We start from the raw sequence: 25,802 nt of genomic DNA, 5'->3' as shown, positions 1-25,802 counted from the left end.
TAGTTAATGTGGATGAACCCGTTCGGGTCCATCTGTCCGAGGGCGATACCCATCTAGAAGAAGAGGTGCTTAATCAGCTTCAACGGTGGCACCCTCAAGCCACATTTGAAGGCCGCCTCCGAAATCCCTATGGCGCAGCCTCCATATCCGTCCGGTACCCCGGGAGTGTCGAAGATTCTTTCACCCTCCCTCGGCGCGTACAGCCAATAAAGCCCTCGGGGGACAGAGTAATTATCGTACATCTGAACGACGCGCTCTTTCGTCAGTTCAGATCTATTATTGGTTGCGGGATAGTCGGCAGTCGAACCGTATAGGGCCCGTCCCGTCCGCTCGGGGCGAATGGAAGACATTCCCACCAAGCTGTTGGATAAGGGGTCCCAAGAATCCGGGGGACGTTCTGCTCGGTCCATGTCCCTGTATCAGGAACAGAGAGACATTAGTCCATGTACTCAAATTAGCAGATAAAAGAAAAAATAAACACCCGAGTACACGCCCGAGGACCAAACGAACCAGAACCCCGGAGGCTGTTTCCGAAGGCTGCTCCTGAGCCGAGCCCACCCGAAGGATGTTCTTGCCTACAGAGCCTTTCATAAACATCGCTCCAGACCACCTGTTTAAGCCCTGGGTCGGCTCCCGAAGGGCGTTCTAAAACCCAGAAATCTCGAAGAACGTTCTTGGTCAGAAAACGCATCGCATGCCATCTTTAAACCCTTGGGGCCTCCCCAGAATTGGTAAAACCCAAAAACCTATATTACCTACCCTGAAATACCCTAAAACCCCAGAAAAACGCAATAGCACACACAAAAACCCAGAAAAACCCCATAAACCCAGAACAAAAGTCCACATGCAAACTCTCTAAAACACGGAAAACTAGCATGCAAATTCAAAACTGGAAAACAAGAAAAGAGAATTACTTATTTGGAGATGTTCTTGGATTGAAATGGGATGATTTGGGAAGACGGAGTTGCTGTTGCCCGTGATTGAGAGATTCACCGCAATTTGTCACTGTGTATGGAGAATCTAAAGTGATAGAAAGGAAATGAAACATACAAATGGGCTTATATAGGCGCCTAAAATAAATTTAGAAAAGCGACGTTTGGGGGATTTTGAAATGGACGTCCCAGATCAAGACGGTTGGCATTCAACGGCTGAGATTGAGTCATGGAACGACGTGCCACCAGCTGTCATCAATGCACTGCAAGTCCCCATAAGCTTGCCACGTGTACGACCGAAGATCGAGGCGGGATTGAAGCGATAGCCCTAGGGTTCTTTCACCCCAATATGGGCCGAGATCGGTGTCCGTCGGCCGGCCCGAAGGCCCAGCCGAAGGACAGGGACATGTTGGTTATAGGCCCAATAAGGCCCATCGAACGAAGGCCCATTAAGCGGTTGTGCAACTGGGCCGAAGGACCTCCACGCCCGCGTAACGAAGGCCCACGGAAGCTCAGGCCGAGGCCCACTATTCGCGGGCCGTTGGACAGAACAAGGGACATAACGCCCCCTTTTCCCTCCCTCCTTAATGATTTGTAACGGATCAGCATTGACTGCAGGATTGGGTATAAAAACCCTTGTAAAGTAAGACAAGGGAGACACATTCTCAACACTCTGCTTCTCTTGTATTACTACCCTATTTTTACAGCCAGATTCTGATTCTCACACCGGAGGTGAATCGGGGGTTTCGCATTCTCTTCACTTTCAGGTACGGCCGAAGTCATCTTCAATACAACCGAAGCCTGTTCACGCGACCGAAGGATCTAGGCGTAACAGGAACGATAAAAATGAGGAACACAAGATATTCGGGGAAATATATTTTCATATATAAATCCTCGAGGGTGTTGCTACACTCCAGTAAATAAATTAACCGGCTACAATCTAAGAACAATAAAGTTCCTAACTACTACAAATATTTACAAATCAAATCCTATACAATAATCTAGCTTTTGTTTGTACTATGATTTAATTACCGGGTAAAGATTATAATGCCCCTAAGAATATACAAGAGTTAAATCGGGCATTATAACGTTACTCCGGTGAGAAGTTAAACGGATAAACAAATAGTTTGAACTTCTCTGTAAATCAATGCTGCCATTTCACTTCTATTTTTGGGAGAGAAGATGAACAGGAAATTATTCAGAATGAATGGCTTAAATCTCTTCTGCTGTAAAGTGTAGTCTTTTATCCAATAATGTGTGGCTGAGAATTGATAGCTTCTGTGGCGACAATTTTGTTCTTATGTGGCGACAGTAGTGTGTGGCGACAACGGGGGGAGGGGGATCCTGTGTGGTGACAAGGTTGTTTAACCAGTAAATATACATGTACTTGGTTAATCAAAATGGTTTTGTACATGTTTTTATTTCCTTGTTCATTTTGCTTTTCTTTTTTTTTTCTTTTTTTTTCTTTTTTTTTTTCTTTTTTTTTTGTTTTCTTTTGTTTTTGTTATTCTTTTTTTTCTTTTTGTTTTCTTTTTCCTTTTTTTGTTTTCTTTTTTTTTTTAAGTTTAAATTGTAATTAAATTAATTTATAAAATAAACTTAAATATAACTTATATATATAAACTAATTTAGATTTGTAAAATAAACTTATTTAAAGTTTATAAGATAAATCAATTTAAGTTTATTAAATAAATTATTTTAAAGTCCATTAAATAAATTTATTTAATTTACCAATTAAACTTTAAGCTTCGCTAGTCCCCTGAGCTGTTTAGCTGAATACTCTGCGCACCTCTTCTCGTACTTTAACAGATAAACGTTCAACCTAAGTACGTTCCTCGACTTAACAATCCTTCTATAAATAATACCCAGATTCCTTTCACGAGCTGTTGATGCCTAGTGCAACTGGTCTGGTTCACAGACGACTAACCCCGATTCATGTCTTCGTATTATAGCCTTGAATACATTGTTAAGCTTGCCTCAACTTTATTGCTTCAGACACTGACTGTCAATAAACAATTGTACTTTCACTAGAATCCTTTCTGGTACTCTAGACAACGTCTTCATTAACCTCTGTCTATACCCTGTCTTCAATTCTTCAGATTCCTATGCTTCGAACACTGTCTATCTTCAATCAATGCCAATACACTGAAATCTTTCGGTAGCAATTGTATACTGAATCTTCAACATTTCTGAAACCCTGAAAGTCTTTAACCTTTGTTCTTCACTGAGGCATGATCATATTAATGAACTTTTTTCAGTGACCTGTAGACAGAGTTCAGGCTTTCTTCTAATCTTCTAATCTTCTGATTATTCGTATTTGCCTTATCTTCATTCTTCTTGATTTCTTGTGTAGACGTAATATTATTAACCTGTCCTGTTCTAGTGTTGTTATCGTGTTGAGTTATCACGTAACTGTTCATATAGCTACGCAGTCTTACCAACATAGATGTATGCCAATAAGTGCCAACTATGCATGGGTATACATGCCTACATGCATGATAAGTGTTCAATCGCTCTAAAACCTTAAGTTTAACAAATATAACCAATACGAATACTTGTACCAATTACAATATTTAATTTAAATCAAATAAATGAAGGTGAGATCTCGAAATTGAGTCCTTTTATAAATCGAGCTCCGATATCATGTTAAGTAATCAGTCGCTCTAAAATTTTAATATAGTAGAAAAAGATCTAAACAAGATCTTATACTCTTTAAATATGCCAACTAACAAACTACTTGATTAAGTTATTCTTCTTCTTAACAAAAAAACTAGCTTGATTAATAGGCTAAAAAATGTGATTTGTACTGGGCAATTCAATTGTAACTTAAATTCGAATTACTATCATTTTGAAATACTCACTCTGTCCTAAAATACATATTGTTTTAATTTTTGAGATTTGAGGATGGTTAGTCTAATAACCACCGGTCTATCACCTTTGGTGAGGATACTTTAAGAAAAACTCTACATGCTCACACAAGTAAATTAGGACTTTCATTCAAAAGTTCTTTTAAAGGCATTCAGATGAATATATAATAGATAACCTCCTAGTAATAGAAGGAATTCATGTAGGAAAAAATCTCAGAGACAGTTCAAAACCCTGTTTCATATGCAGTCGGAAAATAACCGTCAATGTATATGTTTTAACTAAATTTACATACTATTCTCGTCCATTTGACTTTGTTGAAATTTATATTATACAAGTGGAAGATTTGGCTATGAAAATTCCACATTTCATAAAGGTACTTACCTTATACATTCGGTTTCCTCAATACTGGCGTGACAACAATACAAGAAGCAATTCTATCAACACTTAAATTGCACAAGTCATGCCAAACAGATTGATGTGAGATGTTTTTAGCAAATACATTTGAATGAAGTGCTTTCATTCTAATCGGATAATCACAAAAATTGTCTTGACCGGTTATGAGACTGATGAGGCCTTTTTAAGTTTTTTATTAATAAAGGCCTTCTTAAGTTTTAGACTAAAACTTTAAGTTTTTGCCGAATTCTCGTATCCCCGTATCGCGCACCCGCACTCACTCACACGCACACGCACACGCACTCTTGCTTCCTAGGTTTTAGTAGAAGTTAAAAAGTAAGAAAAAGAAACATGTGATCATATTGAATGAGATGTCATTGAGGCTGTCTTAGCCTCCAATATCACAATGATATGGTAAAACCTCAAAGTTTTGAGGCTTGCAATTAACCAAGATATATAAAACACAATCAGTCACCGCTGATATTTTTATTTAAGGTTGATGCCAACAAGCAAATTGCGATACAATGAAATATCAAAATCATCAATGTCAAATATTAGTAATTAAACAATAATTGAACAATGGCTTCACAGCCATAAGAATTAATTATAACCAATCCAATACGTTCACCTGCTTAAAATCGTGCCTGCAGCTGCTGGACTGTGTTTTTGTTTAGTTGGAAAGCCTTGGCAAGAATGTCAGCAGATATATCAGGATTGGCTCCAAACACAGCATTAGCAATGGTGATAACCCCTGGATTTTGGCTGCTAAGAGCAGCAATTACTACTGCATTATCGTGTCCAATATTCTGTTGATAGTGTACAAGACCTTCTGGGAACACAAACACATCACCTTCGTTAAGGACTTTGGTGATATGACGATTTTCTGGATTCGAAGTGACAAATCCAACCCTCAATGTACCTTTGATAACTGTCAAAATTTCAGTAGCACGTGGATGAGTATGTGGAGCATTGATTCCCCATGGTGCAAAGTCAATACGAACAAGGGAAATGCCAAGAGTGTTGAGTCCAGGAATCCTGGCAACATTAACCGTAGTTACATTTGATCCAACTTTAGTGGATGATGTGTCACCGGCTATGTTCAATCCGCCAGTAAAGAAGTCGTTTTCAGTTACAACCTTGGGGTCCTTACAAACTAGTCCGTTCACCAACACTGAAAAAAGAATTATATTTTTCAAAGTGAACAACAAAGTGAGTTAGTTAAATATGTGAATCATGCATGAAATATATATACCTGGGCTATTTGCATCAGCAACGCAAAAATCCTGAAGAGGATTATTATCGGTCGCCAGAGCAACAAAGCAAGTCATACTACTTATAACAAAACATATAAAAAGAACTTTGGAGCCACTTGATGAAACCATCTTCAAACTTTTGGATATAATTGTGATATGTATAAACGAGTTGGAGAAACGTTTAGAGAACAGATAATGAGCTTTGAGAGTTGAGTTGTGAAGACATAGATATTGTCTATGGCTTATATACAATACTTTAACGAGGGAAAGTGTGACAGAGAGGATAAAAGATACACATATATTGCTTGCATGACATAGTCAATGTAATAAGAATGAGTCTGATTTAATTATATAAATTATGCACAGTCAAGATACCGGAAGTAGTAAAAATGGCAATTCGGTCGAGAATTGAAGTGGTAAAACTAAGTATCTGGCATTTGTTATTTTAATTATATATATGTGCATGACATAGTTTGGTTAAAAGTCTATCCAACAGATCATCTTTAACTAATTGTTAAATTTATTAGGTGCACTGCTTTTAGTATTCCCCAGGAAACAATAATAAAAAACCAAGCACCTCAATCTGTTTCTTAATGTTATTAATAAAATAGCGAACTGTCAGCTTCTGAGCATATATTCAAAATGCAATGTATTCCGCAAAATGAGTTCAAGACATTTCAACCCACGTGTAATTAACTTTGCATGTATTTCAATCAATTTTACCTGCTTATAAGTTTATATATACTTGTAACATACCATTGCTGCCACAAAAGAACGCTGGCTGCTTATTAAGTTACTAATAAACCAGCAAGGTGAAGGGAATCATGGAAGTCTTACCTAATATAACAAACCTAGTTCAATTTAAGGTATTTAAGGTACATTTATATAGATAATTGTGATTTTAATATTTTCAATATTAATTTTTTTGATCTTTCACAGTATTGTACTAAAATTCAACTTCGAGATGTAATATATACAATTAACGATTTAAGTATCATCCTTATCCTGAAGGTACATTACATGTAATATTTGATAACATTTTTTTAGTGCTAAATCATGTAAGATTGATTTTTATGTGCTTCTGGGAAACGAAAACATTAGATTAAAAATTCAATCAATATTTTGAAAAATTGTAATTCTAATAATTTTAAGAAAATCGACGTCTAAGTATGATTATTATTATGTGATTTACTCACTAACATTAGACATCACGAATATAGATTTGGGGTTTTTAAACTTACGGTGCATGAAAAAAAATTAAAAGTTAATTTTAGAGTAAATATTATTTTGCATCCATAGCAATATGCCTTTTTTTAAAATGGTTATATATTACTTAAATTTTGGCACCTTGAACCTAAATATTAGTTGTTTTAATTTGAACTTTTTTGACCATATTTCGTCCAAATTGACTATTAACATTAGTTTGTGCAATGGTAGAATCAGAAAGCTCTTTTCACCACACTACAAGAGTTCATTTGTAATGGAAAATTTGCGACGAAATAATTGGGTACGCCACTTTATGTCAGATTATGATAATTTTTTATGACGGAAAACCAAATCGTCGCAAGAATAATATTTTATAATTAAAATTTGGCATTAGACATTAAAAAAAGGGAAATTCATACAACGTTATTTGAAAATTACGTCGATTTGAACTTTCCATTACGACAGGAAACTTATGACAGAAAAGTTAAGATCATCCAACTTACAACTGAAATCGGCGGAAGCGGTAAATTTGAAATTTTTGCCAAACTTTTGGCGGTAAATTCAACCTTTCTCAATTTTTCGGCGCACAATAACTTGCGACGGTCGTTAGTAAGCAAATATTTTTTTTAAAAAAGAAATATTTTTCAATGATCCAACCATACAGATATTAAGATATATCAATTTTATTCATATAAAAATTAATTATAAAATTTCAAATTTATCTTGTATGATATGATTTGAAAAATATAATAAAAGTACTACTCACTAAAACGAGATTCGTTTATGATTAACTAGTTATATTTTTAGTAACTTTCCCGAATACGGTCTATCACATGTACTCATGCTTTTATTTTCTGATTCCGTAATTATTGTATAATCAAAATTGAAGTCCAATATTACGGAGAACAAACCACACAAAATCCTAACTTCGTTTTCTACTAAATCAAACACAAAATTTACAAATAAATACATAGATCGATTGCTAATGATAAGTGAAAGCTATCTATAATATGCAAAAATTATAAAAAATGTCTAGAAATTAAACCCCCAATTTTAAACAATAAAACCCTAAAATCAGGTTTTAGTTCCTTACATCTTTCAATAATTTTGAATAGAATCTTTTGGGGTTCGATGAGAGTTTCATGACTGCTACTCACATGCTCGATTTGGATGCCACTAACACCACGACATAGTAGATTAATTTCAAGAATATTTAATTAACCCTAATCGTAATCAAAACCCCAAATCAACCGAATTTCAAAAGAGTAGTGCTAGATGCACAAAAAATTTTACAAAAAATTGTTAAAAAATGATGTGTCATGGTAGATGTGGCAGTTTAAAATGATTTAATTGGTGCTTTTGATGTAAATGCATGAGGTCCATTTTCATTTAGCCAATAAAAATTTGACACTTCACATTTTGTAATTATTTTTGGGAACCAATTTGGTACCCTTAGCATTTTCCTTTCAAAAATTACCAAACACCAAATTAGATGTTAGAAATGGATAGTGCTCATTATGGAACTCTATGCTGGTCTCTGAGAGTTGGAGTTCAATAACATTTTCAAAGTTGTTGATTTTTGAAATTTGGAATTATGAGGTTTTATTCTGTTATTATCTAAACTTTGAATGATATTTTTCCCAATTTTGCCCATGGTCAATTTTTCGATAATAGTTAATTAGGACACTAAACGATTCGGAGATGCAAAACGAACCGACAATTAATATTTTAGGCACAAGGTGCCAAGATAAATAAAATAGAACAAATTCGGAAAAAACGTAAATTGTTAGGTGGTGCAAAATATATTTTACTCTTAATGTTAATATACATGATCAAATTTTATAATCAATTTCCTTTACAAAAAGAATTTATAATCACAAAAATATGGTTATGCATACTATTAATTCCTAACATATTTAGATATCTTAAAAAAAGATAAATCATAACACACAAAATCGAAAGAATAAAATGATAAAATTATCAATTATTAAAAATTTAATCAAAATAACCATTCTAAAAACGATGATCAATTTTAGCCAATTGGATACTCCACTATAAGTAATTGGGTATCTCAATTTATATTAGGTACCCTACTGACAGTTTGGTATACTATATACATAGAATACTCCAAATGATAGTTTGTATCTTATATATTTGGACAATTGGATATGCCGAATGTTAAAGTTGGCTAATTTTTGAAAAATGATTATTTTTATTAAATTTATATAAAAATTAGGCTAAACTTGTTTTTCGTGAGAGTTTAAGATTAGAGATGAATATGTTGTACTATGATAAAGTACCTAGTTGGCCTAGAGTTGAGAATAAGAAGAGAGTGGAAACTTACTAGTTATTTAAAGAGAACTTAACTAATTAAATCGACTACATTTGGAAAAACAACATCAGAAAGATTTAGAAGATGTCTCTTTTTAAATGCACACAAGAAATGTCAAAGCTTAACAAATATTATCTGGAGTTCCTAAAGTAAAGTAGAGCCATAACTTCAGTCACCGATGAGATTTTATTTAATAAGGCTGATACCAACAACTACAAGAACATGGCGATACAAATAAAAATTAAAGGCAACAATGTCAAATAACAGTAATTAAACAACTGAGCAATGGCTTAACAGCCTTAATTAAGAAATATATAATAAATCCAATACGTTCATCAATCTGCTTCATCAAAATGCGCCTGCAATTGCTGGACTGTGTTTTTGTTTAGTTGGAATGCTTTGGCAAGAATATCAGCAGATATATTAGGATTGGCTCCGAATACAGCGTTTGCGATGGTGATAACCCCTGGGTTTTGGCTGCTAAGAGCAGCAATCACTACCGCATTATCATGTCCAATATTTTGTTGGTAGTGTATAAGACCTTCCGGGAACACAAACACATCACCTTCGTTAAGGACTTTGGTGATATGACGATTTTCTGTATTTGAAGTGACAAATCCTACCCTCAATGTACCTTTGATAACTGTCAAAATTTCAGTAGCACGGGGATGTGTGTGTGGAGCATTGATTCCATATGGTGCAAAGTCGATACGAACAAGAGAAATGCCAAGCGTGTTGAGTCCAGGAATCCTAGCAACATTAACTGTGGTTACATTTGATCCAACTTTATTGGATGATGTGTCACCAGCTACGTTCAATCCGCTAGTAAAGAAGTCGTTTTCGGTTACAACCTTGGGGTCCTTACAAACTAGTCCGTTCACCAAAACTGAAAAAAGAAGCAAGTCTGTCAGATGTTTGTAGTGTACAAGTAAAATGTAGACAACAGATAATATGAAAATGAGGTAGTTACGTCAAGAATGCATGCATTTAAAATATATATATACCTGGGCTATTTGCATCAGCAACACAGAAATCCTGAAGAGGATTATTATCAGTTGCCAGAGCAACAAAGCAAGTCATACTACTTACAATTAAACATATGAAAACAAGTTTGGAGCCCCTTGAAGAATCCATATTTGAAAACTTTTGGTTAAAAAAAATGCTAAGAGACCAAATGATGAGTTCTGAGAGTTGAGTTGTAAAGATACGGATCTTGTCCAAGGCTTATATAGAAAACTTCTACCAGGGAAAGTGTGACAGAGAGGATAAAATATATACAAAATTGCTTACCTATGGCACTGACATATTCAAGATACAGAGAAGTAGTAAAACTATATATGTAATTGGCATCTGTTATTTATTTATATTTATTGTTGTGACTTAACTTGGTTGAAAGTCTATCCAATAGATCATCTTTAACTAGTTTTTAAATGTATCAGGTTCACTGCTTCTAGTTTCCTCAAGAAACAATAATGAAAAAACCAAGTAACTCAAGTATGTTTTTCAATGTTAATAACAATATAGCTAACTAGTCAGCTTCTGAGCAGATATTCAAATTGCAATGTATTCAGCAAATGATTTTGAGACAAATTCAACCCGCGTCTAAGCTAATTCTCCTGCAGCTGGTAAAACCTTTCCATGTGTTTGAATCAGTTTTACCTGCTTAATATATAATAATTCTCCTACGCTGCTGCCCCAAAAGAATGTTTGCCGCCTAGAGCAATTCCAACCATATGGTCGGAGCAAGTCTTATACGTGCTCTTAACTTCAAATATAAGAAATGATAACAAAATTTATAATCCAACAATATGTACTTCCTTAAATCACTAATTTCTTTTATTTTATAAAACCCTAATTTGTACCCTCTTTGTTAACTCAATAACTTTGTCAGTGTCAGCCGTTTATTTTAAAATAGTTTAAAAACCGGGAGATGCAGTGCTGCTATGCACGGGTCTTTTAATAGTAATATATTTTTATATTATTATTATATATAATTTTGATGTATAAGTAATTAAATACTAAAATATTATATATATACGATTCCATTTATATAAAAATAATATAAATATTTGGTATATAAAAATAAAAAAGGAAAATATTACATATAGAAAGTCATATAGGAATAAAAAAAAGAATAATAATCATATATTTAGAGCTATAGTAACATTTAAAAGGGGTGAAATTAAAGTTCGTAAAACCGAAAATGGTGAAACCAAAGTACCCTTAAAAATGGATTCCCTTATTAATTACAATGTACAAATGATTCTAATTTATTATTTTAATAAAAATAAAAGAGGGAAAATAGAAATATCATAATTATAATATGATTCCAGGAATCTATATTTCGTTAAAAAATAACATAAAAATCTATATGAAATAAAAATCTAGGGGTCAAACAAAAATAACAGTACTAAAATAAAAACAAGTATCTACCAAAAAATAATTTAGAATTCTACTGATATAGAATTGTAATCATAATAAGGTTTGAACAATCTTTATTATTTTTAAGGGGTGAAATCAAAATACAGTATTTATAATATCCATATTATTTTTATTTAAAATGAAATTCTACCAACATATTAAGTATTCTAAATTAAAATATTTCAATTTAAACACATGACCTATTTACTTGGTCGTGATTTATATTTTTCGAAACCTATTTAGTTGGACCAATATATGAACCTATATATTTAAAATATAATTAAAAACAGGATTCAAACCAAAAAAAAATAAAAAAGTATGGCTTATAAAATTCAAAAAATGGGTAAAAATAAAGGATTTTTTCATAAATACCCAAGTTTTACAATATTTTTGCAAAAATACTATCACTTTTTAAAAATATTTGCTAAATACTTGCAATCATTTTTGCAACCACGTTTGCAATTTGAAATTATAAAAAAGAATTGCAAAATTATGTTCCGTAAATTGAAATCATATTTACGGCATAAAATGTAACATAAAATGCAACCTAAAACAGTTACACAATTTACACTAAATTACAACCTATTATACAACATCGTATTTTTGTAAATATTTTCAGAGTAAAATGGTATTTTTTCAAATCTTTTCAGAAGTTAGTAAAACCGCGAATAATTTTACAAAAACTAGTATTTTTGGTAAATTTCCTAAAAATAATATATACAGAATTATAAGTCATATAAGAATAACAAAAATAAAAACAATAAACTTAGAGTTGTAACATGAATCATAAAAGCTGAAACCAAAAGTTGGTAGAAATAAAAAATAAGTGAAACCAAAATATTACTTAAAAAGAGATTTGTTATTAATAAAAGTTATTAATTATAAATAGATATATTTAATTAATAAAATGTAATTGAATGAAAATAGGTTTAAAATTGTTCTCGCATATAGTTTGGAGAGCTAAACTGAAATTCGAATTATGTTCGAGAAATTAAAAGGTTAGTGTTGTGAAATGGAAATGTTTGAATACAGGAGAGAAGACGAAAACAAGTGTTATGCGTAATTGTAGATTTGTTAGAGTTGTTCATGTTGTATTGTCATGGATTAAGAATGAAAAGTATTGTGAGTAGTGTTAGGTATCCCAAATTTATTATCCAATTTTTTTATTAAATGACAGAACAAATATGTGACGCATTTTGATTTGGGGACGCATATGTATATATGCATGGTCCATATCATTATTTGGAAATTTAGTAATTACAAAGTTGACACATCAGTATTTAGGAAAAATTTTGGTAAATATATTTAAGGTCTCTATCATTTTCCCAGTAATATATAATTTTTTCTAATTTTTTTTCTTGAAAGTAATTAAGTAAGGGCATTTAAATAAATTTAGCAAGAATTGTACGATAGACTAATTATCAAATTTTCAATTTGGAGTAGACTTTTTTTAACGACTTTAATATAAGTTAAATTATAATATAGTAAAATTAAGTAATTTCAGTGAGTACAAACCGACTACCAACCTTTTGATATTTTGTCTATCATAATATAGTATAAATTTTCTAAACAAAAGTTTTTGAAATTAATTAAGTCAGGACATTTAGGTAAATTTAGCAAGCATTGTACGATCGACCAATTATCAAATTTTCAATTTGAAGTAGTCTTTTTTAACGACTTTAATATATTTGATTAAGAATATACTAAGATTAAGTAAGGGCAATTAAGTAATTTCAGTAAGTACCGACCTACTATCAAACTTTTAATATTTCGTCTATTATAATATATTATAGATAATTCTGCAAATATTTTGAGAAATTAAAAGTTTGGGCTCACAATACAAGGAGAAAGGGCAATTGTGATAAAAGTTAGTAAATTTGTTTCGAAAAGCTAATTTTCTGACAGAAAATAATGATTCTTTCACATACTTTGTGAAACATCTATTCTGTCATAAACACTGAATACTTAATTAAATTATTTTCCGCTTGCCATGTCCTTATAAAATTAAGCTCAAACTACTAAGATGCTCTGGTATTGCATATCGCATCTACTAAATTATATTAAGAGGAATAGGCTCTTAGATATATTTTTTTTACTTTTATTAAATAAATAATGTGATACAGCTACTTACACTACAAGAAATAGAGTCATTTCCGGCCGCATAATACTAACCGAACCAATATATAAATGGGAAGAAAACGACTAATATTTACAATCGATCGGAATTACAAAGGAATTAATGATCTATTTTTAGTGACCGATTATTATAATCGCAGTCAAATTTGGTTGATTAACCATTGACATATCTTATTCCAACCAATTATATCGACTGTTGAGCAGTTATTAAAAGATTAAAAGAAAAATGATCAATTAATATGATTAGAAAGCCAAATTATAATTAACCGATCCTTGCCATGTTACTACGTCGTAAAGACCGACCAATACATAGTTCGATATTTCGGTCAATATTGTGCTGCGGTTTTTTAATTATAACATTAAAAATTTAAAATCCCTTACTTTCTCTACCTTGACAACCCCTCTTTCACCTGGTTAACATTCCTCTCTCTCTCTCCCTTTCTCTAATTAGCTTCGGAGACTTTGTCTCTATGTCTTTCTCTTATACCCTCTGTTTCTTTCTCACTATTTCAATTAAGGATTATATATTCTTGTTTTAAGAATTTAAAATTAGGTATATTTATGTTGATGACTGTAAAATTCAACCAAAAAAGTAAACAATAATTAGGATTAACTTGTCTGATCAGATTGCGATCCTTATTTCCTAATACCGAGCGACTTTGGACCTAAAACGACCACTCCAGCGGTCGGTAAAGGCCATCTTTCTTTTAGTGTAAACTATTGAATTGCTAAACTACTATTCTCCATATACCACAACTTCTTCTAAATAAACTTAGTAGATCATCTAAACTTTTTAAGCAATGCTATATACACAAAAAAATATTCAAAACTTTCCCAAAATGACACCTGTCATCTTTTTATTCGCGAGATTTATATTAATAAACGAGGGTCCATTTAATTTATCAGATGATAACTCATCATTCCAGTTCGGTCTGGGGAACGATTTTTGTAAACATAGCATTTTTCTTAATATTTTTATTATAAGATACTTCTGATTCCCTTTGTTGCATTTTTTTTTGATTAAGTCATGTACATAATTTAGGAATATTTAATTTATTGATTACGATTCCAAGGATTCTTAAAAATAGTTGGATCCTGAAATTTTGAGGTATATAGCAGCTACAACTCTTCACCAGTGATTTAAAAAAAAAATTGTTCGCCTTAGTGCTCTCTGGAATCAAATTCTACCTTCTACTCGAAAAAATGTCCAAAGATATAGCAAAGAAGTAGAAGGTCAGAGGTTTACTGTGAAAGTGTTTTAGAGAAGACATGTATCGTATGCTAAAAACTAGTTGTAGGCCTCGCTAACAGGTACAGATTTACTATGTCTCTATATTCTGACTAAAAAGGTTCCGGAAATGGTGAGAGCATGGCTCGGGCCTATATTTTCCTCATGCAAAGACGAAGATAGTGCTTTTGACCATTTATATTTTATAACGATGACCTTGACCAAGATATAACTTATCTTGAAGTGGAAAACTGAAACACCACAAAATTTACTTTATTTGATTAAACCTTGAGATATTACTTTTTTACATAAAATAGCTTAGATTTCCAGGACGTTCAAGCCATATTACTACATAAGTTTCAACATATTTGTACAAACAGTAAAACGAAATGGTCCTGACCAACTTAAACAAAATAATTAAACCTGATACATACTATACCAATACTATAAACTTCAAAAAATTTAGTCATTTGTAGATTCCTAAGAAAACAAGTCAATCCAAAACTTGATGCTCCATTTTTTCCATTCTTCTTCCTTTAGTTGATCCTTTGCTTTTATCGAATTTGGTTGAACAATGAGTATAATCGATATGAGCGAAAAAAAGCGCAATAAGTTTTACTATCCGGAGCATAAAGTCGGAAATAAACATAATACGAAGAATGAAAATAATAATAAAGACAAAATGTACGCACTTATCAGACAAGATAGTACTTACACAAAATACTCTAAATGAGTTATCAAGTATTTCTTGAGTGTAACGACCGAGGAATTACGTATGTATTATATTATACTAATGATAAATTATGTGTATTATTATGTGATTAAATGTGTTAAGTCATTAAACCCTAACTGCTATGTGTTACGTGTTGTTTGTTCTGATACAAACGTGTTGTGGATATTTATTGAGTGTTCTATCGTCAGTTATATATATTATATCAAAACCTGTACAGCTCAAAACTATGTTTTAAAAGCCCGTATTTCAAACAAAATCATTGGCCCTATTTTACCAAAAATGCCCTATACCGTATCGCTATTTTGAACCCCTAGACGTTTTACCAATTGACCTTTTTCGCGAAAAACGACTTTTTCCGGACCCCTTCGGGTACCAAAAACCCCACAAAAATCACATTTTTATTTTTATATGATCATGAAATTATCATATATCATTTTTCTTTGCATTTTTGTAATATTCACAATTTTTGGGAATTTTTAGCATTTATTTTGTATTTATTGGATATTTAAAAATTCAATATTAATACCCAAAAATTATAAAAATTGGGGCCAAATATTTTTATTAAATGTAGAATTAGACCCTTAATTTTATTTAGGGGTATTATTTTCATTAGTATAAATACCTGTTTTATTATTAATTATTCATTAATTAATTGTTAAAAAAATCAGAAAATCAAGAAATTCTTGTGTTGGTGAAGAACAACCAGGGAATTAAACTGCAGATTTGAGAGTGATTCTGTTATCCAAATCGATCATGTGAGTAACCAAAACAAAGCTTTTGATCTCTACTTTCTATTCATACCATAAATTTCATGTTTTGATGTTTAGATTTTCAATTCGTATTTTAGGGTTCTTGGACTGAAATTGGGGGTTTTTGATTATGGGGTTATGGGTTGATTTTGATGCTTGGTATAGTTTCCTGTACTTGTTTACAATCGATTTATGCTATTTATTTGAACAAACAATTGTTCTAAGTTTTAGTTCTTAGTTTCAAGTTTATACAATTCTATTTTAGTTCGTTTTTAATTTTGTATGAACCTGAGGTTAATATGATTATAGGGGTTAGATTATACAAGTGTTAAGCTTTATTTTGGTATTTTATTTGTAATTTTTGATGTACGAAATCGTTAGTTTAGGTTTTGGCCGGAAAATTGCTTGGTTTGGCCGGAGAAATTGTTCCAGAGGTTATTAGGTGATGTTACTGATATGATTGTGTTCCTGGAGTGATTTTGAATGAAAACCCACCAAGAAACGAATCAAACGGTTGTGTTTTGACCCTAGAAACCGAGCTCGTCGGAATCTGCAGCAGTTCGCCGGCCGATGCTCTGTTTTTCGCCGGAGAAGACGACTGGGACGACAGGGATGGAAGAGGACGACGGAGTTGTGTTTCTGCAGTCACATGGAATCGATCGGGATAAAAACCTTGCAGAAACAATGATCTGCACGTTCGAATTGGGTTCGCCGGAAACAGCTCGCCGGTGCCGGTTTCTGGGCAGCACGACGGCTGTTCTTCAGCGACCCGCCGACCCGGTTGTTGACCCGAAAAACAACCCGGGTTTGATCCCCTCAACCCTGAATCCATTTCCAGATTTCTGTTTCTGGATTTTCTATTAATTTATTTATATTTTATTAATTTAAAAATCAGTTTTATTAATTCTAAAAATATAATAAAAATTAGATTTAAATTCTGAAAATTATTATTAATAATTTCTAAATTATTTTATTAATTTATAAATTCGAATTTAATTATTTAATTAATTATTTAATTATTTATCTAATTATTTATTAGTTATCTAATTAATTAATAATTGGGTAATTAATTAATAATTAGGTAATTAATTAATAAATAAGAATTAGAAATAATTAAGTGATATGATTAATAATCTAATAATTAGTTAATAATGCGAATAGTAATTCGATAATTAGAATTAGTATTCGAGCGATAGTTATTCGAATAATATTGTAGTGATTATTTGTATCGTATAATTAAATACCGATAGTTAATTAATTAACGAATCGTATAAGTTTCAGTAATAATGTAATAGTTCGATAATTATGTGAGGATTACGAGTAGCTCGTATTTATACGAGTAATTAATCGTTGAGTTAGATTATAATTCGAGCACATAGTAGATATTCGATAAATAGCGTATCCGTTAATAGATCGATTGATTATTTGTAAATAATCGATCTGATCGAGTAAGTATTAATAATTAGTAAATTAGTGTAATAAATTGTAATTAATCCTAATAATTAGGGATTAATTATTTTAAAATGCAATAATTATTAAATAATTATCTAAAAATATAATTAAGGATTATTTAATTATAATTCATTATTTATAATTAGTTATTAATTAATTAAATCTTGTTTAATTCATAATAATTAAACCGTTAGTCCGATTTGAGCAAAACGAAGACCTCTAGACTCAGAAAAATGAGACGAATCCAATAAAAATGGTTGTAAGTTATAATTTCTTCCGGAAGAGAGTGATCTTGTGATAATTAATAGTTCATAGGCCTAATAGGGGTATAACTGAGTTGAATAAATCCCGAAAAATTATAATAAAATCAGATACGACTAGTAATGCAAGTATAAGCCCAGAATTGATTCTAAAAATAATTATAAATCTAGAAATTAATTATGTGCTTTACGTGCTACGTGCTTTATGTGATTATGTGAATAGATGTGCTGTATAAATGTATGTATATATATATGCGAATCAGATAGAAACGCATGGGTAGACTGATAAGGTTGCGTGATATCAATTCAAGATACACGTATGTAGTAAATTATCTAAACACCTATCTTTCCATGATTTGTTCAGTGTTAGCAAGGCAGAACAAGCTAGGGTCAAAAGGCAGTGAGATAAACCAGGTTAAGTACGCGCAAGGCAAGTTTCTCCCCTATTCTAAATTCAGAATAGTGATTTATATTTCCTTTCTATCGTATCGAATCTCTTTGATAATCATTGTTCATATACACTGTTACCTACTTATTATCACTTGTTCCATTTCATTTCAATTCTTGATTTACCCAATTTATTGAATTCCCTGTTCATATTTCAATTCCTTTACCCTTGTTACATATAGTCTGGTATATCCTGGTGTTGGGATATATCAATAGCATTTCGATTATTCCGGATGCTAAGCCTTGGACTGGATGGTTACTTTACGGGCTGGGTTTTACCCAGACCATTATTTAATAGGCCATAGTTGCCTGAGTACTCCTAATGTTGGTTGGGTCTATGCAGTTGGGTATAGATCCGCACTATATTCTGACTGATCAGCAGGTTATAGTGCATATGTTGGTTCTTGTTCCAGTCTTGTTCATTTGGCACTCGCCAGTGTTGGCAAATTATTATCATATACAGATACAGATGGTTGTTCAAACCAACAGCTTATTGGTTCATTTATTTCTCTCTTTTTATAATATATATATATTGTTGCAGGCTTGTTGAGCAATTTTGGCTCATTTCTTTTATTGTCATTCATATTGTTTTACAGTTAAGGTAGAGAATGAAACCCATCAGGACCCGCATTGTCAAGAAGCGAGTCAAGCAGCGGGACCCTCTTATACCAAGAGTGTTCCTTCCTATTTCCGAAGAGAGTTTTGAATTGCCAGATCAGGTGTAGCAGGATAAGTAGTAATGTTGGGTTGAATAAAAGTTTTGTGTAGTCTGAATAAAAGATTGTGTAGTGAAATTGTAGATAGAATAAAGTTTTGTAATAAAGAGAGTTCTTAAGACAGGTTTTATTTAGTTGGGTTTGTAATAAGTATAGTGCATGATTCTTGTTTTTCAAACTCAAACCTTAAAAGATCCTGAGTAGTGATAGTTCGGGGTAATTATTATATTTATATTCCGCTTGTGCAGGTATAGTTGGTAGTTGTTGTTAATAATGCCCCAAATCTATACCCCGGATTTGGAGGGTGTTATATTGAGCAAATTTAAAATACATTTCTTTGCTAACGTAGACCAAGAAACTGAGTGATCCTTCGATCATTTAGGACTAAATTTTTCCATAATGCAATATAGGGGTAAGTCCTTGTTGATACCAGTATTCTTTAAGATTACCTAATACTACCCTTCCATCTCCCTCTTCCAAATACCTGCGTACTATCATTTTTAATTTTCTTTTGGCCTTAACTCCCACTCTATAAAATTACCCAGCTTATATATATATATATATATATATATATATATAGAATATTAATAACTAGATTAGTCATCACTAAATAATCATTTTATTGACACATTTAAATATAGGACCAAATATTAGATTATAAAATGTAACACTTGTCAAATCATATACCTCATTTAAAAGTATAAGATGCACTTGAATAAATATAAAATCAAGTGTTTTGAAAAAATGACTTATAATGTGAAGTATAATATTTAACTTATAAAAATTTGAAATGATTGCAAGTCCCAAAATTTAAATTGATATAAGTAAAATATAATTATTATTATTACCATTTTTTAGATAGGGTCATTACATTCACCCCTCGTCGAAAGGATTTCGCCCTAGAATCTACTATCTCGACACCTATGTAATATGCAATTAACTTGGTATTTGATCGCAACTAGATAATTTGTCTTAAGAATAAATATAGTACCAAAATTAATCACCCAAATATGTTTTGTCTCTAATAAAATTATAGTCTAACACAACTTATTATAGAGTATTCTTCAGGAATCTATCTTGCACTATAAGACTACTATATGGATCAAAACAAATATCTGACTCTATTTTTCCGCTAAGATTTAGTAATTGCAGATTACCAAGAACTTGTCATCTTGATTAACTATGACGTGCAACATTGCAAGACCAGACCATGACCATTTCTTCTTGTATACCCTTGATAAAATAATCAATAATGGCAGACTATTGCTATTATGACAGACTCAAGTGATCAGTACTGATGAAGTGCCCAGACTAGCGTGCTACTCTTAGTACATCTACCAGTAGGATACACCTCATCTGGAATAATTTTTTTTTCTTTTTTTTGCCAAGGTGACTTCAATATTATTTATTAATATTATTATCATCCCAACCGAAAAAATTCAAGTTCTGCTCTTAACCTGCTTGTTAGATAGGAAATTCTAATTTATTTAATACTAAGACATGCTACAAAACTAAACTTCCAAGTCTTGAAAAACTTTATCCAATAGTGTTGGAATTAATCTAAATGTTTTAATTGTTTTTAATTCTTTGAATAAATCAGATGTACTAGCGTGTATGTCGTAGCACGAATATGTATTCATTGTTAGTAGTTTGTGTTGTAAATCTCACTAACAAATATAGAAATATAGAGGCAAGTATATAAAAAATTTAGCAAGTTCAGGCCAAGACCACAATTAACAAAATAAAACATGCTTGTAAACAAAATCAGTAACTGAAATAACGAAGAGAAAAATGAAGATGTACCCGAAATCATAGTTTTCAACAGTGACTGAAAATAATGGTTGTGCACAGATACATAACACCAAGAAAAGAAGATCATAGCTGAGAGATCACCAGGCCTTGCACGAAGCCCTGGCTGCTCTTGAAGAGAATATTGTCCCCTACCTGCTGCATTTGGGATGTGCGCAATATTTCCACCAGGATAAAATAACTCGGAGTTTGTGTTAACAGCAGCAACAAAACCTCCACCTGGACTAGTGATAAGTGGCATTTTATACCACTTAGAACATCTTATAATGGCTTAAATTGATGCCTTGAAATCAAGTATTTTGTGTATTTGATGCGTTTTTCTAGTGTTTATGCATTTCAGGGTATTAGTTGCATTTCAGAGGAGTAATCATCAAGAATAAGCCTTGGCATGTGTTCACCATTGAGAGAGGAAAGAAAGGGGCAGATTACGGCGAAGAAACGGAGTAAACTCAGGATTTTTCCAGTAGGGTCCTGAGCGCCCGCTCAGCAATGCTGAGCGGCGGCGCAGGAAGTTGAGCGCCCGCTCAGCTATGCTGAGCGGCCGCGCAGGGTCGGGAAAAATAATAAATTGTTTTAGACTTCTACTTCTGTTTGGCTTCCAACTTCTATGTAATCTGAGTTTTATGGGACTATTATATAAGTAGATTTAGAGACGTTTCCAGGAGAGGGGATCGTGGTATTAAGCAAGGAGCGAAGGAGATAAGGAAGAAGACCGTTTTAGCACACAGCAACGAAGAGGAAGCATATTTTCTTGTGATTCTTGTTTCGTTGTAACGTTGGATGCTAGTTTTCTTACTTTGAACCTATTTACTCTTGTGACGTACTCTGGTTTAATATAATTAGTTTAGTTATTATTTTCTTGTGTTTGTTTATCATGATTTCATATGAAACTCTTGTGACGTACTCTGGTTTAATATAATTAGTTTAGTTATTATTTTCTTGTGTTTGTTTATCATGATTTCATATGAACCCATGATGACGATAAGTGCTATTATGGGCTAATCATGATCATGGGGTTGCAACAGATTTACTATGGAATTCTTTAGTTAATTGTTAATACTTTAGTGTGTGATGATTGTATGATATCTAGTATTGGTTGTGCGTATTCGTCTTATGTGCATCGCGAACATATAAGATAGGGTGTTAATCTCTTGTGAAGCGACGGTGGATCTTGAGATTTAGAACTTGCAATGCTAGCATAGGTTCATGTATGATGTGCATGATTAGTGGGTAACTCTAACAGTTTTATTCGCCTTGTGTAATGATAAGTGGCATTTTATACCACTTAGAACATCTTAAAATGGCTTAAATTGGTGCATTGAAATCAAGTATTTTGTGTATTTGATGCGTTTTTCTAGTGTTTATGCATTTCAGGGTATTAGTTGCATTTTGGAGGAGTAATCATCAAGAATAAGTCTTGGCATGTGTTCATCATTGAGAGAGGGAAGAAATGGGCAGATTACGGCGAAGGAACGGAGCAAACTCAGGAATTTTCCAGAAGGGTCCTGAGCGCCCGCTCAGCAATGCTGAGCGGCCGCGCAGAAAGCTGAGCGCCCGCTCAGCTATGCTGAGCGACCGCGCAGGGTCGGGGAAAAAAGATAATTTGTTTTAGGACTTCTATTTCTGTTTGGCTTCAACTTCTATGTAATCTGAGTTTTATGGGACTATTATATAAGTAGATTTGGAGACGTTTTTAAGGGAGAGGATCGTGGTATTACGCAAGGAGCGAAGGAGATAAGGAAGAAGACCGTTTTAGTACACAGCAACGAAGAGGAAGCATATTTTCTTGTAATTCTTGTTTCGTTGTAACGTTGGATGCTAGTTTTCTTACTTTGAACCTATTTACCCTTGTGACGTACTCTGATTTAATATAATTAGTTTAGTTATTACTTTCTTGTGTTTGTTTATCATGATTTTATATGAATCCATGATGACGATAAGTGCTATTATGGGCTAATCGTGATCATGGGGTTGCAATGGATTTACTATGGAATTCTTTAGTTAATTGTTTAATACTTTAGTGTGTGATGATTGTATGATATCTAGTATTGGTTGTGCATATTCGTCTTATGTGCGTCGCGAACATATAAGATAGGGTGTTAATCTCTTGTGAAGCGACGGTGGATCTTGAGATTTAGAACTTGCCATGCTAGCATAGGTTTATGTACGTTGTGCATGATTAGTGGGTAACTCTAACAGTTTTATTTGCCCTATGTAATCAAAAGGAATAACTTGTGCTTAAATCGTTGTGTTGTCAATTCTTGTAGACATATAGGAACTCAACATAATTGATGACTATTCAACTTCTAACTTAATTGTGGATGTTTGGTAGAATGGTATTAGTACAATGAAAGTTGGCTTTTATCAGTTTTGTGTTATTCGATTAATATCATCACTGTCACATGCTAAAGGAATTAACAATGACTATTGAAGGAAGTAGTAATGAAGTTGTGATCTCATGAGTGTTTTATTATTGATAAATTGAAGTGTTAATTAAGTGATTAATTAAGTAGTTAGATGTAGTTAATATTTAGTCAACAATTCTAAGTGTTAGTGTCTTAACATTGAGAAGTAATCATACATTGGTGAGTGAGTTTAATTAGACAATAAATTAGTCCGAGTCTCTGTGGGAACGAACTAGAAAGTATTCTATATTACTTGCGAACACGTATACTTGCGTGAATATTAGCGTGTGTTTTCGCCCTAACAAGTTTTTGGCGCCGCTGCCGGGGACTCGGCGTATTTGTTTAGTTTATGTACTTACCATCATTGGTCATTAGGACTCAGTGATTAGGACGTAGTAGTTACTTATTGTTTTCGGTTGTGTTTCAGGCACTTTAGCGAGCGTTTATGCAAACTCGTTCTCGTACTCGCAAGAGGACTTTAGATACAGCTGAGGAGACAGACGAAGTTCTTGACATTCCGGAGAAGTTAGATTTTGAAGATTCGGATTCAGGAACTGAGCGGAAAGAACCAGTAAACATGGGTGATCATATTATTCAAGCTGATCCAGCTCTCATGGACTTTTCTCTGCCAAAAATTGATGACATTCAGTCAAGCATTCTTCATCCGGCCATTCAAGCTAACACCTTTGAAATCAAGCCGGGCACTATTCAGATGGTGCATAATTCTGTTTCTTTTGGAGGAGCGGCGACTGAAGACCCCAACATGCACATAAGGAATTTTGTCGAGATCTGCAGCACTTTTAAGTATAATGGCGTGACTGATGAGGCTATCAAGCTGAGGCTTTTCCCATTCTCACTAAGGGACAAAGCTAAGGACTGGTTATATTCTGAACCAGCTGGGTCCATCACTACGTGGCAAGATCTTGCGTAAAAGTTTCTGGTGAAGTTTTATCCAATGACAAAGACTGCTGCTATGAGGAGTGCTCTTACACAGTTTGCGCAGCAACCAACAGAATCTATGTGCGAAGCTTGGGAACGCTACAAGGAAATGTTGAGAAAGTGTCCACATCATGGAATGCCTGATTGGATGGTGATCACGGGTTTCTATAATGGTTTGGGGGCCCAATCTCGGCCCATGCTCGATGCAGCAGCTGGAGGCGCTTTATGGGATAAAAGCTATACTGAGGCTTATAATCTTATCGAGACTATAGCTGCAAATGAGCATCAAAACCCAACTCAGAGGATGATGCCTGGTAAGGTAGCAGGTATTCTGGAAGTTGATACAGCCACCGCTATTGCAGCACAGCTTCAAGCGCTGTCAATGAAGGTTGATTCTCTGGCTACATATGGAGTTAATCAAATAGCTATGGTTTGTGAGCTTTGTGCAGGTTCTCATGCTACGGATCAGTGTTCTCTTGTCAACAAATCTGTTCAGTATGTAAATAATTATCAGCGACAACAGCAGCCTGTGCCAGCGACCTATCATCCTAATAACAGAAATCATCCAAATTTCAGCTGGGGGAATAATCAGAATGCTATTCAGCCACCATATCAGCAAGGGGTGAGTAAATAGTTTAACCCACCTGGATTTCAGCAACCACAGCAGTATACTCAAAGGCAATCATATCCTCAACAGGGTAGTGCAGCTGCACCTACTAGTGCTGATTTTGAGGAACTTAAGCTGTTATGCAAGAGTCAGGCGGTTTCTATCAAGACCTTGGAAAATCAAATCGGTCAATTAGCCAATGCAGTGCTCGATCGTCAACCTGGCACTCTTCCCAGTGACACGGAAGTACCAGGCATGAAGGAAGCTAAAGAGCAAGTCAAGGCTATTACCTTAAGGTCTGGAAAAGTTGTTGATGCTGAAGAAGGAGAAGCTGAAATTAGAGATGAAGAAGCTAAGCAAAAGGAGAAAGCGGCGGAACCAAGGAAGACTACTGTTGAACACACTCTGCCTGAGGGTAATACAGGGGAGAAACAGCTCTATCCTCCACCACCTTTTCCTAAGAGATTGCAGCAACAAAAGCTGGATAGACAGTTCGGTAAGTTTCTGGAGGTGTTCAAGAAACTTCACATCAATATACCTTTCGCTGAGGCTCTAGAGCAAATACCTAGTTATGCAAAGTTTATGAAGAGTATTCTTTCAAGGAAGGTGAAACTGGATGACCTTGAGACCGTTGCTCTCACGGAAGAACGCAGCGCTGTTCTGCAGCAACAGTTACCACCAAAACTGAAAGATCCAGGTAGCTTCACCATTCCTTGCACCATTGGCAAATTGACTTTTGACAAGTGCCTTTGTGATTTAGGAGCAAGCATTAATCTAATGCCGTTGTCGATCTTTAAAAATCTGGATTTGCTTGATCCAAAACCCACATACATGTCTCTACAATTAGGCTGATCGTTCCATTACTTACCCAAGGGGCATAGTGGAGGATGTGCTAGTCAAGGTGGATAAGCTCTTC

At 33.5% G+C, this 25,802-nt stretch overlaps 2 protein-coding genes and 1 non-coding gene across 3 annotated transcripts; all 3 read right to left on the bottom strand.

Annotated features, from left to right (window-relative positions):
- Positions 1-4,671: 4,671 nt before the first annotated feature.
- LOC141667545 (putative germin-like protein 2-1) lies at positions 4,672-5,673 on the bottom strand. The gene is made up of 2 exons (XM_074474074.1): positions 5,446-5,673; positions 4,672-5,364 (listed from the first exon to the last, which is right to left on the bottom strand). Exons 1-2 carry the CDS (start codon positions 5,573-5,575, stop codon positions 4,826-4,828), a joined length of 669 nt encoding a protein of 222 aa, XP_074330175.1. The 5' UTR covers positions 5,576-5,673; the 3' UTR covers positions 4,672-4,825.
- A 3,522-nt stretch (positions 5,674-9,195) lies between these two features.
- Positions 9,196-10,064, bottom strand: LOC141667781 (putative germin-like protein 2-2). Its single transcript, XM_074474396.1, has 2 exons — positions 9,989-10,064; positions 9,196-9,870 (listed from the first exon to the last, which is right to left on the bottom strand). Exons 1-2 carry the CDS (start codon positions 10,062-10,064, stop codon positions 9,320-9,322), a joined length of 627 nt encoding a protein of 208 aa, XP_074330497.1. The 3' UTR covers positions 9,196-9,319.
- A 14,246-nt stretch (positions 10,065-24,310) lies between these two features.
- Positions 24,311-24,417, bottom strand: LOC141669774 (small nucleolar RNA R71). The gene has a single exon (XR_012554034.1). It is a non-coding gene; the product is annotated as a small nucleolar RNA R71 (small nucleolar RNA).
- Positions 24,418-25,802: the final 1,385 nt, after the last annotated feature.

This window comes from Apium graveolens, chromosome 6 (assembly GCF_009905375.1).
Source record: "Apium graveolens cultivar Ventura chromosome 6, ASM990537v1, whole genome shotgun sequence".
Taxonomy (NCBI): domain Eukaryota; kingdom Viridiplantae; phylum Streptophyta; class Magnoliopsida; order Apiales; family Apiaceae; genus Apium; species Apium graveolens.
The sequence above is the reverse complement of the archived record's forward strand: the minus strand, read 5'-3'. Positions and strand labels throughout refer to the sequence as shown.

What these genes read in the sequence shown, in the direction of transcription:
- LOC141667545 (XM_074474074.1), bottom strand. Translation starts at nt 5,575, where the DNA reads ATGGTTTCATCAAGTGGCTCCAAAGTTCTTTTTATATGTTTTGTTATA. An exon ending in TGCTGATGCAAATAGCCCAG is followed by an intron (nt 5,365 to 5,445) that starts GTATATATATTT and finishes TTCTTTTTTCAG; the next exon opens with TGTTGGTGAACGGACTAGTT.
- LOC141667781 (XM_074474396.1), bottom strand. Translation starts at nt 10,064, where the DNA reads ATGACTTGCTTTGTTGCTCTGGCAACTGATAATAATCCTCTTCAGGAT. An exon ending in TGCTGATGCAAATAGCCCAG is followed by an intron (nt 9,871 to 9,988) that starts GTATATATATAT and finishes TTCTTTTTTCAG; the next exon opens with TTTTGGTGAACGGACTAGTT.